This window comes from Dendrobates tinctorius, unplaced genomic scaffold, assembly GCF_039654945.1.
Source record: "Dendrobates tinctorius isolate UK_male_01 unplaced genomic scaffold, ASM3965494v1 ptg000059l, whole genome shotgun sequence".
NCBI classification, from domain to species: Eukaryota; Metazoa; Chordata; class Amphibia; order Anura; family Dendrobatidae; genus Dendrobates; species Dendrobates tinctorius.
The window spans coordinates 16,872,292-16,885,510 of NW_027361727.1; the positions used below are offsets into that span (position 1 = coordinate 16,872,292).

The window sequence follows — 13,219 nt, forward strand, 5'->3', positions numbered from 1 at the left end:
AGGTGCTGGCCGAGTACTTTCAGCGACAAACTGAGTCATGGCTGGGCAGTGTACATCTTGAGGCAGGCAAGGTAGTTAGTGATAACGGCCATAATTTTGTGGCAGCCATAGCCCTTTCAAAACTCAGCCACATACCTTGCTTGGCTCACACCTTGAACCTGGTGGTGCAGTGCTTCCTCAAAAATTATCTGGAGTTAACAGCCCTGCTCCAGAAGGTGCGAAGACTGTGCGCGCACATCCGCCGGTCGCCTGCACACTCCATTCGTATGCAGAAGCTGCAGCGATTGCTCCACCTTCCCAACCACCACCTCATTATCGACATTGCAACAAGGTGGAACTCCACCCTGCACATGGTTGAGCGGCTGTGCGAGCAGAGGCAGGCCATAATGCATTTGTGGGAGGATACACGGCCAGGCACTTTGAGAGCAGACATGGAGTTGACAGGTGTGCAGTGGTCGAAGCTGAAAGACCTCTGTAAAGTCCTTCAGTGTTTTGAGGAATGCACACGGCTGGTAAGCGCAGACGACGCCATCCTAAGCATGAGCATCCCACTTATGCGTCTGCTCATGCAAACTTTGACGCACCTTAAGGAGCAGGCGTCTGCAGCCAATGTTGACGAGGAGGGAATCCTTGATGACATTCAGCCATTGTCTGCTCAGGGACCTCTCCTGGACGAGGTGGAGGAAGAAGAGGAGGATGATGATGGGGATGATTACTTAGGGGAGAAGGATGCATCTCGTGGGGCAAGTGAAAACGTTGGCGTGGCAAGGTCTGGTACAGGGTTTGTGCGTGACTGGAGGGATGTGGATTTGCCAGAAAGTGCTCCTCCAACCAGCACTCGCAGTGCATCATTGACACCGGGAACATTGGCCCACATGTCAGATTATGCCTTGCAGATCCTAAAAAGGGACCCCCGCATTGCCAAAATGATGAACGATGACGACTACTGGTTGGCCAGCATCCTGGATCCATGCTATAAAGGCAAATTACAAAACATCATGCCACAGGAGAACCTTGACCAAATATTGGCTAATAAACAAGCAACTCTGGTAAATCGGTTGCTTGAGGCATTCCCAGCACACAGCAGCGGTGATGGTTCTCACACGAGCCGTACGGGCCGGGGGCAGCTTGGCAGAGGTGTTCGTGGTGCACACAGCAGAAGTGGCGTTGGAGACAGGGGTTTCATGACAATGTTGTGGACTGATTTTTCAAGTACCGCTCACACAACTGGTAATACTGCATCGATGGAAAGTGACAGGAGACAGCAGTTGTCAACTATGGTTACAAACTACTTTTCCTCGCATATCGATGTTCTCCCACACAGGTCATTCCCCTTTGACTATTGGGCCGCTAAACTGGACACCTGGCCTGAATTGGCACAATATGTCTTACAGGAGCTCGCTTGCCCAGCAGCAAGTGTGCTATCGGAAAGAGTCTTCAGTGCAGCTGGATCAATCCTGACAGAAAAAAGGACCCGTCTGTCAACCCAAAATGTGGATGATCTAACCTTCATTAAAATGAACCATGCATGGGTTTCCAAGGATTTTGTCCCACCTTCCCCTGATGACACATAGGGTGACAGAAAAATGGCTTGCTTTGGTCCACCTCTTCCTGGGACTTGACCTATTTCGCCTTTTGCATCAGCTGAATGTCCAACATCAACATATGCCACTTTCTAAAACTCCCTAACTGTGCTGCCTCCCCCCCCATGGCCGGGGTCACCACCTAGCGCACGACACCGTGCGAGTGCCGTTGCCTTGGACAGGTGGGTAGGCCGACTCTTGGGCGCGGGCACTGGCACAGGGTCCCTCATAGTGCAATCAAGTGTCTCTGACGGTGGTGGTGCACACCCGCCGTCAGACACACTGCCGTACTATGAGGGGCCCAGTGCCAGTACCGACGCCCATGAGTGGGCCCCCCTTGCTTGGGCAGGGCCCCAGCATTTGCAATCTTTACCTCTCCCTGCTCCTCCGCTGTGTAGTCTGGGCCGTCAAATCCATACTGTGCCTGACACCGTCTGAGCCTGCCTCCTGATGTATAGACATATATTTTGAATGTGTACACTATGCTATCCATACATGTTATCCGGGGATACGGTACCCTTTCTCACCTTTGTGCAATCACGTGCAATCCATACTGGGCTTAACACCGTCTGAGCCTGCCTTCTGATGTATAGACATATATTTTGAATGTGTACACTATGCTATCCATACATGTTATCCGGGGATACGGTACCCTTTCTCACCTTTGTGCAATCACGTGTAATCCATACTGGGCCTGAGAACGGCTGGCGAGCTGTTAAGCAAGCTACAGCACCTGTGGTTTGCACACGTAAGTTTTTCATTTTTTCAGGAATGACGGTTAGGCCTAATTCCGGAACTGCGGTTGACCTGCACTTACTGGGAAATCATCGTTCGCGGGTAATAATTGTAATCACAGATCCCCATCACTAACGTTGTTCAGCGGGTTATCTGCACCTGTAAGCGACAAACGCTGGCCTTTTCAGTGTAGCGCACATGCAGCCACGGACATGCAAGGGCATGACACACCAGTTATTAATAATAATAATAATAATAAATTTTATTTTTATAGCGCCGACATATTCCGCAGCACGTTACTTTTCAGAGGGGATTTGTACAGACAATAGACATTACAGCATAACAATAATCACATACAGTAGATTATAACAAATACCAAGAGGAAAGAGGGCCCTGCTCGCAAGCTTACAGTCTATGAGGAAAGGGGAGACACGAAAGGTGGGTGGTAACAGTTGCCCTGATTGTATGGACCAGCCATAATGTTAAGTGTGTGACAGTACAGACACAGAGGGCTAATGGATGCATAAAGCATGTGGGAACATGATGCGGGAAATCTGGTTATGGTAAAACTTTTGGCTGTGCCACACAGGGATAGATTAGGTTAATGTGTTGAGGCAATAGGCCAGTCTGAATAAATGCGTTTTCAGGACACGCTTAAAATTGTGGGGATTGGGGACTAATCGTATTGACCTGGGAAGTGCATTCCAAAGAATTGGCGCAGCACGTGTATAGTCTTGGAGACAGGAGTGGGAGGTTCTGACTATTGAGGATACTAACCTCAGGTCATCAGCAGACCGGAGGGCGCGGGTAGGGTGGTATACTGAAACAAGGGAGGAGACGTAGGGTGGTGCTGAGCCATGGAGGGCTTTGTGGGTGAGGGTTATAAGTTTATACTGAATTCTGGAGTGGATGGGTAGCCAGTGTAATGACTGGCACAAGGTAGAGGCATCGGTGTAACGATTGGTGAGGAATATGATCCTGGCTGCAGCATTCAAGACAGATTGGAGAGGGGAGAGTTTGGTAAGAGGGAGACCGATTAGAAGAGAGTTACAATAGTCGAGACGAGAATGAATAAGAGAAACAGTAAGAGTTTTTGCAGAGTCAAAAGTAAGAAAAGGTCGAATTCTAGAAATGTTTTTGAGGTGCAGATGACAAGAGCGAGCCAGTGATCGAATGTGGGGGGCAAAGGAAAGCTCGGAATCAAGTATGACCCCAAGACAGCGGGCCTGTTGCTGGGGAGTAATAGTGGAACCACACACGGAAATGGCAATGTCGGGTATAGGTACATTAGTAGAGGGAGGAAACACCAGGAGTTCAGTCTTTGACAGGTTCAGTTTCAGATATAGTGAGGACATGATATTAGACACAGCGTTTAGACAATCGCCGGTGTTTTCTAGAAAGGCTGGCGTGATGTCAGGAGAAGAAGCGTATAATTGGGTGTCATCAGCATAGAGATGGTACTGGAAACCTAATCTACTGATTGTTTGACCAATAGGGGCAGTGTACAAGGAGAAGAGGAGGGGGCCTAGAACCGATCCTTGGGGGACCCCAACAGTAAGGGGAAGATGAGAGGAGGAGGAACCGGCAAAAGATACAGTAAAGGAGCGGTCGGAGAGATAGGAGGAGAACCAGGAGAGAACGGTGTCCTTGAGGCCAATGGAACGGAGCATAGTGAGGAGGAGCTGATGATCCACAGTGTCGAATGCTGGAGAGAGATCCAAGAGAATTAGCATGGAGTAATGACCATTTGATTTAGCTGTTAGCAGATCATTAGAGACTTTAGTGAGGGCAGTTTCAGTGGAGTGTAAAGAGCGGAAACCGGATTGGAGAGGGTCGAGAACAGAGTTTTCTGAGAGATAGCAGATAAGACGGGAGTGGACCAGGCATTCCAGGAGTTTAGAGATGAAGGGAAGATTAGAGACAGGTCTATAGTTAGCGGCACAGTTTTGGTTGAGGGATGGTTTTTTAAGTAGTGGATGTATGATGGCATGCTTAAATGAGGAGGGAAAAATACCAGAAGAGAGAGAGAGGTTAAATATTTTAGTTAGGTGAGGGGTGACAGCAGGGGAAAGGGACTGGAGGAGATGTGGGTCACTGGTTCAAGTAGTTGGGCGAGAAGATGCAAGGAGCCTGCTTACTTCTTCTTCTGTGACTGGTTCAAAATCAGAGAGTGAGTTAGATGCAGTGGGGGAGGGAGGACAGTGCATGGTATGAGGTGATTGGGAGATAATTTCCTGTCGAATCTGGTCAATTTTTTCCTTAAAGTAGTTGGCCAGATCGTCAGCTCGGAGCTCCGTGGTTGGGGCCTGTACTCTTGGATTGAGTAGAGAATGAAAAGTGTCAAAGAGACGTTTCGGGTTATTGGACAGTGAGGTGATGAGGGTGTTGAAATAGGCTTGTTTGGAGAGGTGAAGGGCAGTGTTGTATGTTCTAAGCATAAACTTAAAATGGATGAAATTATTGGCCAATCTCATGTGCCAGAGCCTCACGTGTCCCTCTAGTAAGCCGGACTCGGACCGCGGGGCATGACGGAGTCTCGTTCGTTAACGGAATTAAGCTTGCAATGTGTGCATCTTTTCTGTAGCTGGCATGGTTGAGGTTTCCCAGGTGGAGTCGAATTAAACCGTAGGCTCCACTCCTGGTGGTGCCCTCCTGGACATTCCTTTAAGGTTCAGCTTTGCAACCATACTGCCCACGTAAAACAAACACTTTGCCTTCATGAACGCTGTTTGGAGGGTCATGACTCGTGGGAATAACGCCGCCCAATCAGTTAACCTGCTAGAGAGATCCTTCGTTGCTCCCAAGCATGACATCACACTCCCTAGGAGGAAGGTAATGCCACTGTGGCGACCGTACTCCTGGGGACGACACAAGTGCACTGATGCCCAGCCACTGCTCGATGAATCTGCTGGTACATTGACCCAGACCACTACATTCCCCTCGCACGCTACACGGCCTGAATCTGACCCTGATGAAACTCAGGTTACCCTTCCCATATACAGTTCCATCTTACACGGTGACAAAGAGGAAGCTGCAGATGAAAGTGCAGGTTCTGCCCACCCGCCATCAGACACACCACCGTACTATCAGGGGCCCTGTGCCAGTGCCGTCGCCAACAAGTGGGCCCCCCTGCTTGCTCAGGATCACAGCACTTGCAAGGTTGAAATACTGTGCAGTGAGATGGAAGATGGGAACGACGAGGAGTCAAGACTAGTACAGGGATTCCCTAGCGAGGAGACTTATTTCATTGTTTTCAATGTTGGGACAGCAATTTTTGGGGAGCACTATGCTCTGGAGAATGATAGATGGGGCCCACCATACACTGGAACATTCCAAAGGTGGACATCAGACACTGGAGCAGCATTTACAGGGCCCATTATACACTAGAGCATTAGAAATGGGGCCCATTATGTTTGGAGCATTATTTGGGCCCATAAGACAGTGGAGCTTCATCCATGGGGACCAACATATACTGTAGCATTATGTGGAGCTCATCATATACTGTTTCAAACATTATATGGGACCAATGATTCTGTATGGAGAAATAGATGGGCCTTGTCATGAGATGTAAAAAGTGAAGTATTTTTCATTGTACTATACCGCTATTTATCTGCCGTATCGGAGCATGATGAGTTGTGGTATGTGTTAAAGGGGTGCTCTTTCGCCCAGGGCACATGAAAATCTGGAGCCAGCCCTACCCCCCCACAACTTTAGCCAAATAACCCCCATTTTTCAGTGCGTAACTTGTTTTATGAAGTTAATTAAGGTTGACAAGCTTAAGTAAGAAGAATTGATGCTTTTGGCATTCAAATGGGCACTGTAGGTGTGTTTCCTGTCCTCCTCTCACTGCCGACTTTTATTCCCCATTGACTTACATTGGGTTTCGTGTTTCGGGACGACCCCGACTTTTCCCTATAGTCGGCCGATCTTGCTCAACCCGACTTTTGGAAAAGCCGGGTTTCACGAAACGAAACTCGACCCTAAAAAAACAAAAGTCGCTCAACTAGAAGAACAGGCTAGAAGAAGGAAACAGAACTATGGTGCACTGCAGAGAAAGTCTGAGTCTAGATCGGACTTACTTTCTTTACTGGGAACCACAACTCTCATTCCTTCTGCCATGTTGTCCGTCTGCATTTGTCTGATCTCTACTAGCAGGAAACCTCACACCTAGTTAGTAGCGTGGGTAAGTGGCACTTGCCACATAGATACGGTAATGTTCAGATGTCCACAGCACTACTGATAGCTCCCAGTGGGGGTGAGAAAGATTTACTATGATAGAGCACTACTACTGCTCTCACCTTTACGTTCATGGTGTATCAAACATTAGTTTAATGAATGCTCCCATGTTGTCTTTCAATTCTGTATGAATGACTGTTGTGTTCCACTTGAAGCATAGTTACGTGGTTATTGGTTATGCACAGTATGCACAACACTTGAAAATAATGTTGAAGACAGACATACATCGATTAAAGCTAGGGGGAAAGGGATATGGGTGAAGGGAAGGGTTGAAAACATATCTTATTATTTGTTTAACTTTATCAGCAACTTTAATTTGTTGCTCTTCTTTGATTTTTTTACAACTCTATGGCATTGATGCCCAAAAATGAACATCATATTCTGGATAAATGCAGTAAAAGAAAACGTAAATATTCATATTATGTCAGACTATGTCTTTCTTAATGAAAACAGTAACCCCCTGGCCTTAGATGCAGCCGATAGACTAAATTACAGCATGCAATGTCATTTATCTAAAAGAATACCCAGGTTTGTTTTTACAGTTTGTTCTCTCTTTTGTGAATATTTAGCCATTGAAGTTCCAAGATTTTACTGGTGTTACAGTTTTTGCTTGGCTGCAAGTTTTGCCAAAATCTCAGGGGAACTGCAATGGGGAAAGCATATACCCTGCCCTATGCCAATATCTCATTAAGGGAATCTGTCACCCCCTGGGATGTATACTACCTATTAATATGGACATACAGGTAATAAAAATGTTACACTAGTCCTACATTTACACCTCATATGGTATTGTTGTTGAGAAATATTATATTCTTTCATTATGCTAATGATTTCTTCCTGGCTCCGGGGCATGCAGTGCTGTAAGAAATCTCTGGCTCCTGTCTTCATTGTAATACTAACCCACCATGCATGTTATTTACAGCCCTGGAATCCCGCGCCTGTGCCCTGCACTCTCTCAAAAATCCATACCTCATTCTCCCTTTTATGGGCTTTACATTCAGGGTTCTTCTGCGCAGGCGATTCACTGTGGCATTGCCTGAGCAGGTCTATGCTTGAAGTAATGATAAAATAAGTTCATATTTATTTGATATATCAATTAAAAATGCATAGATTCAAAATGTTTGGAAAAATAATGAAATAATGATATAAACATGGATAAATATGTGGGTTTATATAGAGTTTGTTCACTTTTTTGTGCTCCTGGTTGGAGAGGATCGAATTCATTCAATGTGAATCTTATTTCTATCAATTTTACAAAATTCTTAGTTTTTGATAAATTCAAATGATTTGCAATTTGATTTGCTTGAATAGCCCAAAAATCGCCCACTAAATTTTTACATTCTGCCGAAGATTGCATTAGTCACAGAAGGCAAACGTAATCTTATATGCATGGGTTTCCCCATAATGTTTTGCAATTATCACATCACATACTATAGAGAAGTTAATCAAGAGGAACTATCTTAGCCTGCATTAAAGCCAAGGTAGTGAATGTATCAGCCATTTTAGGGTGATTTTAGGATCACAATAGGACATCAGAACGATGCCAGCTCTGCAATAGAAGTAGGAGGAGAAAGCCCTAAAAAATTGGACTAATATTCTAGATAGCAATGTGTTGTGTAACTGCGGCAGTGAAGTAGATGAGAGTAGTAGACTACTTGCCACTTGGGAATAAATTCTTTTTGTAGGGGGAGAGAGACATAACTGAGGTCCCAGCAGCAGTGATTGATCAGTGATATGGTGGAGCTGCTATTTGTGGTGGAGGTCGACCATTGGGACTTGCAGCAATTGACAGAAGGTGCAACTTTTGCTCACTTTAGAATAGAGCGACAGTGTGCGTGATCGACTGTCACTCCATTCGTTCCCAATGGGGCTGCCAACTGCAGTGCTTGGCTTTTTTTTCCGGCAGACCTACTGTATATAGAATGAATGGAGAAGCCATCGGGCATACGATCTGTTACTCCATTTTGTAACCGGGATAAAAGTTCCCCATTAGATTAAAAACAACTTTCTGGTGGGTTATGTCCTGAATTGCAAAATGTGGCCATTATCACCTATCTTGTAGATAAGTGATAATGGGGCAGTCCAGTAAAAACAAGTTAAGGGGTTCATGAAAGCATATTATTAAGTTTAATTCTTCGCAAATCAAAATCGCTGTCTTTTCGAATTAGTTTGCACCTGAAAATATAAGGAAATCCCACTTTAAGTTGATTCTCTATGGTTTGATTTGATCACCTCTAGACTCTTAGTTATAGGATTTATATTGCAATGGCTAATAATTAGTGATGAGCCAAAGTGTTGGGATAAGGTGTTATCTGAGCATGCTCGTGTACTATCCGAGTGTCTTCGGTGTGCTTGAATAATATGTCTGAGTCCCCGCGGCTGCATGTCGACAGCCGCAACACAAGTAAGGATTTCCTGCTTGTTAGCATGTGCTGCCAGACATGCAGCCGCGAGGACTTGGACATAGTTTTCGATCACGCTGAATACTTTCTTTTAGCACCCGAGCATGCTCCAATAACACCTTATCCAAGCACATTCGCTCATCACTAGTAATAGTTGTTTTTTTTTTCAGAATTACTTTATTTTTGTTACAATATTCAGAATTGAGAGTCCTCAGTGGTTGATACCTTTTAATGGCTAACTGAAAAGATGGTAACACATTGCAGCTTTCGAGACTACTCAGGTCTCTTCATCAGGCAAAGACTTCTACAACATCTGAAGAATCACATATTTATGCAGAACACAGCACAGAAATAAGAGAAATACACCACACAATAAGAGAAAAAAAGAATGGATCTAGCTGTGACAAAACATTTTTGTATCTCCGGTCATAGCATCATGGATATTAAATTACTTGTATTAAAAGCTAACTTTAAGTCTCAGAGAGGCAGGAGGGTCTGGGAGTATAAATTTATGACAACCTTTGACACACTCAATGCAGGAATGAATGTGTAACATGGATTTATGTCTTTTTTACATCAATTACGGAATTTTCTCCTAAGACCTTCTGGGTGCATCACAACATAGAACCAGACTATAAAACTGTCACACTCCTTATCTATGAACTGTTCCAATATTTATATTTATCCCTCTCCCATAATGACAATTCTGCTTCACGTCACTTGTCTTATCTATTGCGTTATTTCTGTGCTGTGTTGTGCATAAATATGTGATTCTTCAGATTTTGTATTAGTCTATGCCTGATGAAGAGACCTGAGTAGTCTGGAAAGCTTGCAATGTATGGCCATCTTTTCAGTTACCCATTAAAAGCTATCAACCACTGAGGACTCTCAATTCTGAATATTTTTCTATCTAGTGGCTAACACGGTACAAAGATATACATGTTTCTTCTTATTACTTAACTTAAACTTGTCTTTACTTTTTGCTGTAATTTATAGAGAAGTTCTGATGTAAATAGTGAGACCTGAATTAGCAAATCAGTTACATGGAATTTAGTGATGAGTCTGACAAAGTTGGCAAAAGGTTACACCCAAGAGTTCACAGAGATGATAACTCGAGTATAAAAGTGTTCAGCTCCACTGTCATTCATCGTCAGTGATCCCGTCTGCTACACGCAAAGCTGAAAGCTGCAGATTGCATAGGAAGAAGAGAATGGAAAACACGCAGAAAGGTACAGTAGCGGAGTTATACGTGTGTCCGTGTGTGATTGACATGGTCATAACCGTATGATACCTTTTTTTTGTATTAATAAGTAACTATAGGGCGAATATGGTATTATATGTGCAATGTATAATGCTGCTATATAGTATTCTAATGTATGAAGATAATCGCAACATGCTTAGTCATAGATTTGCATCTACCCTTGCACGGAAATCTGCTAAGCACGAATTTAAAAGGTGCTTTGCTACATTCCATACATTTTCATTTTTTGTTGTTCATTAACCACTTAAGGCTCTTTTCCACTTTATTGAACAGAGACTGTACGCGCAGGTTTAACAGTTATAATAACTTGGCCATGTCTAAGGTTGTGGAAAAAAACAAACCGTGGATGTACTCAGCTGCAACTTGTTCTAGGGCTAAGGCTGAATTCAGATGAAACGTGATCCAAGTATGGACCAAGGTTTTTTGACCGATCATGTGTCTTTTGAGGTTGTTGAGTTTGGGTCAAGAAACATGCACAATCGATGCTCAAATCTCGGTTGCCAATCATACAATGATGTACGGATGTCTGAATTCTGACTTATGATTGCTGTGGTTTCCATCCTTAACCCCAGCAAAGAGTTATGGACATTTCTGCAGATAGGTCCCGAGAATTGTCAAGTTATCAGTGGTTCCCAAACTCCAGTCCTCGCGGACCCCAACAGGTCATGTTCTCAGGATTTTCATACTGTTACACATGTGAGAGAATTCCTGATGTCTTGATGATACTTCCATCACCAGTGAAATACTAAGGAAATCCTGAAAACATGACTGTGAGGACTGGAGTTTGGGAAACGCTGCGTTAGATGCAGCAGGAACTTCAGGACGGAAATGTGAAGAGTGGAGCAGAAACATGGTGACATGACTGCTATAACTGTAGATAAAAATGACATGGACCCCACATCCAAAACTCATACATTTATCAATTGCGGCTAAGAAAAAATGTTCAAAACTGAACACAAAATTATTATCAGTCTGTGTGAAGGCAACTGCAACATTATGTGAAAGTTTCAGTAGACTTTTACCTTGCCGTGTGGTGGCCATTGTTGCTGTGGTGCTGTACCTGTGGGGTGGTGGTGACCTGGGGACTTTGCCTCACAAGCATGGGCCCAGCAGACCGTCTGTTTTGCTTCCTCTGCTGGAGCGGTATTATTTCAGAGCTAGTTGCTGCACTTTTAAGGTTAAGAATTTACTAAGAGATTCACTATGAACCCTACTGGGTCCTTGAGCCGCATTAGTTCAATGTATGAGTTTTGGATGTGCCGTCGATATCTTTTTTTCCTACAGTTGTAACATGGTGACATGACCAGATGTCTACATGACGTGCACAAACCACCAACTTATTCTGTCCCTTGTGGCAAGTGGACAATCACGTAGTATAATTGAAACAAAATGTAAGACCACCAAGTTCAACCAACGGCGTTGATTATACTGATGAGTAGATCTGAAGAATTGGCAATTCTTTTAAATTTGGCCAGGAAATTCGATTTCATACAGATCCCAGAGCACAAAGAACCAAAAGCAAAATAATAATAATAAAAAAAAAGAAAAAACTGTATATATTTAACCTTTCCTCCCAACGCAGCTTTCTGCTCATCCTCAGCTGGCTCCCATCAGTCTCCTCTGGTCTTTCTTTAGTATGGATTGGCACTTCCTGCACTGATTAGGCGTTGGGCGACGTAGGTCATGACGTTGGGACATCATGACATGAAAATGTGCCTACCCCAAGGACTAGTTAATGCATAAAGAGTCGGTGCAGGATAAAGAAAGCCTAGATGAAACTGGAGCTGGAGGTGGAGAGAGGAAGACTGTTTGGGAATCTGCGAGGAAGATACAGATGGGCAGGAAAGTGAGAGAGCACTTTTGAAATGTGTAACCCTTTTCTCAACTCTCTGCAATCCAAGAAAATGGCAACCGGTTGGCCTTCATTTTATTTGATTCACATGAAAGCGTAATAACACCCCCCCAAAAAATTCAAAATTCACTTCTCTACTGGAAACGAGAGGTTTTATCATTTCCTCTAACCCTAAATTCAATAATTCTATTAAAATATTTAACATTTAAAATATTTTCAAGTATTCCTTCGAATTCCCGTTTACAGTTCGCCAACATTTTGACTTGTGTATCGAAGCCAATAATAGAAATCACCACACCGATGAAATCACCGCGAACCGTCTAATAGTCAGACGCGGACAAGACTTCAAAATCTGTCTGCAGAAGTCAATCAATGGAGTTTCGGAACTGAAGAGAGAAAGTATAACCTTTGTAACTGAACCAGGTAAGTTAGTGAACCCCTGGAAATGATGAAGACCATGAATGTAATGCAACCTTGGGCATGTTACACCTGGGTAACATTCACATCAGGTTTTGTTTGATATAGTAATTGTGTGTGTTTGGCAGGGCTCAGATTTGGATTATTCTTCATCTTAAACCTAAAGCCACGACTCTAGGCCAGGGACACCTATGAACTCTAAAGAACCATATATCAGTGTTCACGACAATCTCACATTTTCGCATTCAGTTTCATCTATTCTTCCAAGATAATTCTACGATTGCTTATCCGCTTAATATAACAAAATCAAAGAAGTGAACCAGAGCATAAGTTGATATGCATGCAATATGTAAGAGCATGTTCACACTGTTGCCATTTCACAGACGAAACCCAAGAAACAAAAATCAAAAAGAAATCAAAATGAGCATTTAATGTACAGTAAAGAAATAACTAAATAGCAATAGTACATGTACATAATACAGGGGGCTTGGTTAACTCAAGTATGCCTTTTAACCAAAATAGTGTTAACCAAGTACCCTATGTTACTTACATGTACTATTACTATTAGTTATTTATTCACTCTACAGTATATGCTCATTTTGATTTATATTTGTGACGCTGAGTCACTGCTCACAGACAAGCTGTGAAACAGGCTAGTCAGGAGGTCCGAGGTTAGATACCAGGACAGCTCATAGTAGAGAGGGGCAAGACAAAGATGTGGTCAAGTAACAGT

At 43.7% G+C, this 13,219-nt stretch overlaps 1 protein-coding gene across 2 annotated transcripts in view; it reads left to right on the plus strand.

Annotated features, from left to right (window-relative positions):
* Positions 1-13,219, plus strand: part of LOC141092378 (protein-glutamine gamma-glutamyltransferase 5-like) — a 70,929-nt gene that overhangs the window by 24,656 nt on the left and 33,054 nt on the right. The window contains exons 1-3 of one of the 2 annotated variants that reach the window (XM_073578482.1): positions 7,157-7,297; positions 9,953-10,185; positions 12,316-12,492. In XM_073578482.1, the coding sequence (XP_073434583.1) occupies positions 10,167-10,185; positions 12,316-12,492 (196 nt within the window). In that variant the 5' untranslated portion in view covers positions 7,157-7,297; positions 9,953-10,166. Of the gene's footprint in view, positions 1-7,156; positions 7,298-9,952; positions 10,186-12,315; positions 12,493-13,219 lie in introns of those variants that run through there. The other variant, XM_073578484.1, reaches the window with a different exon arrangement.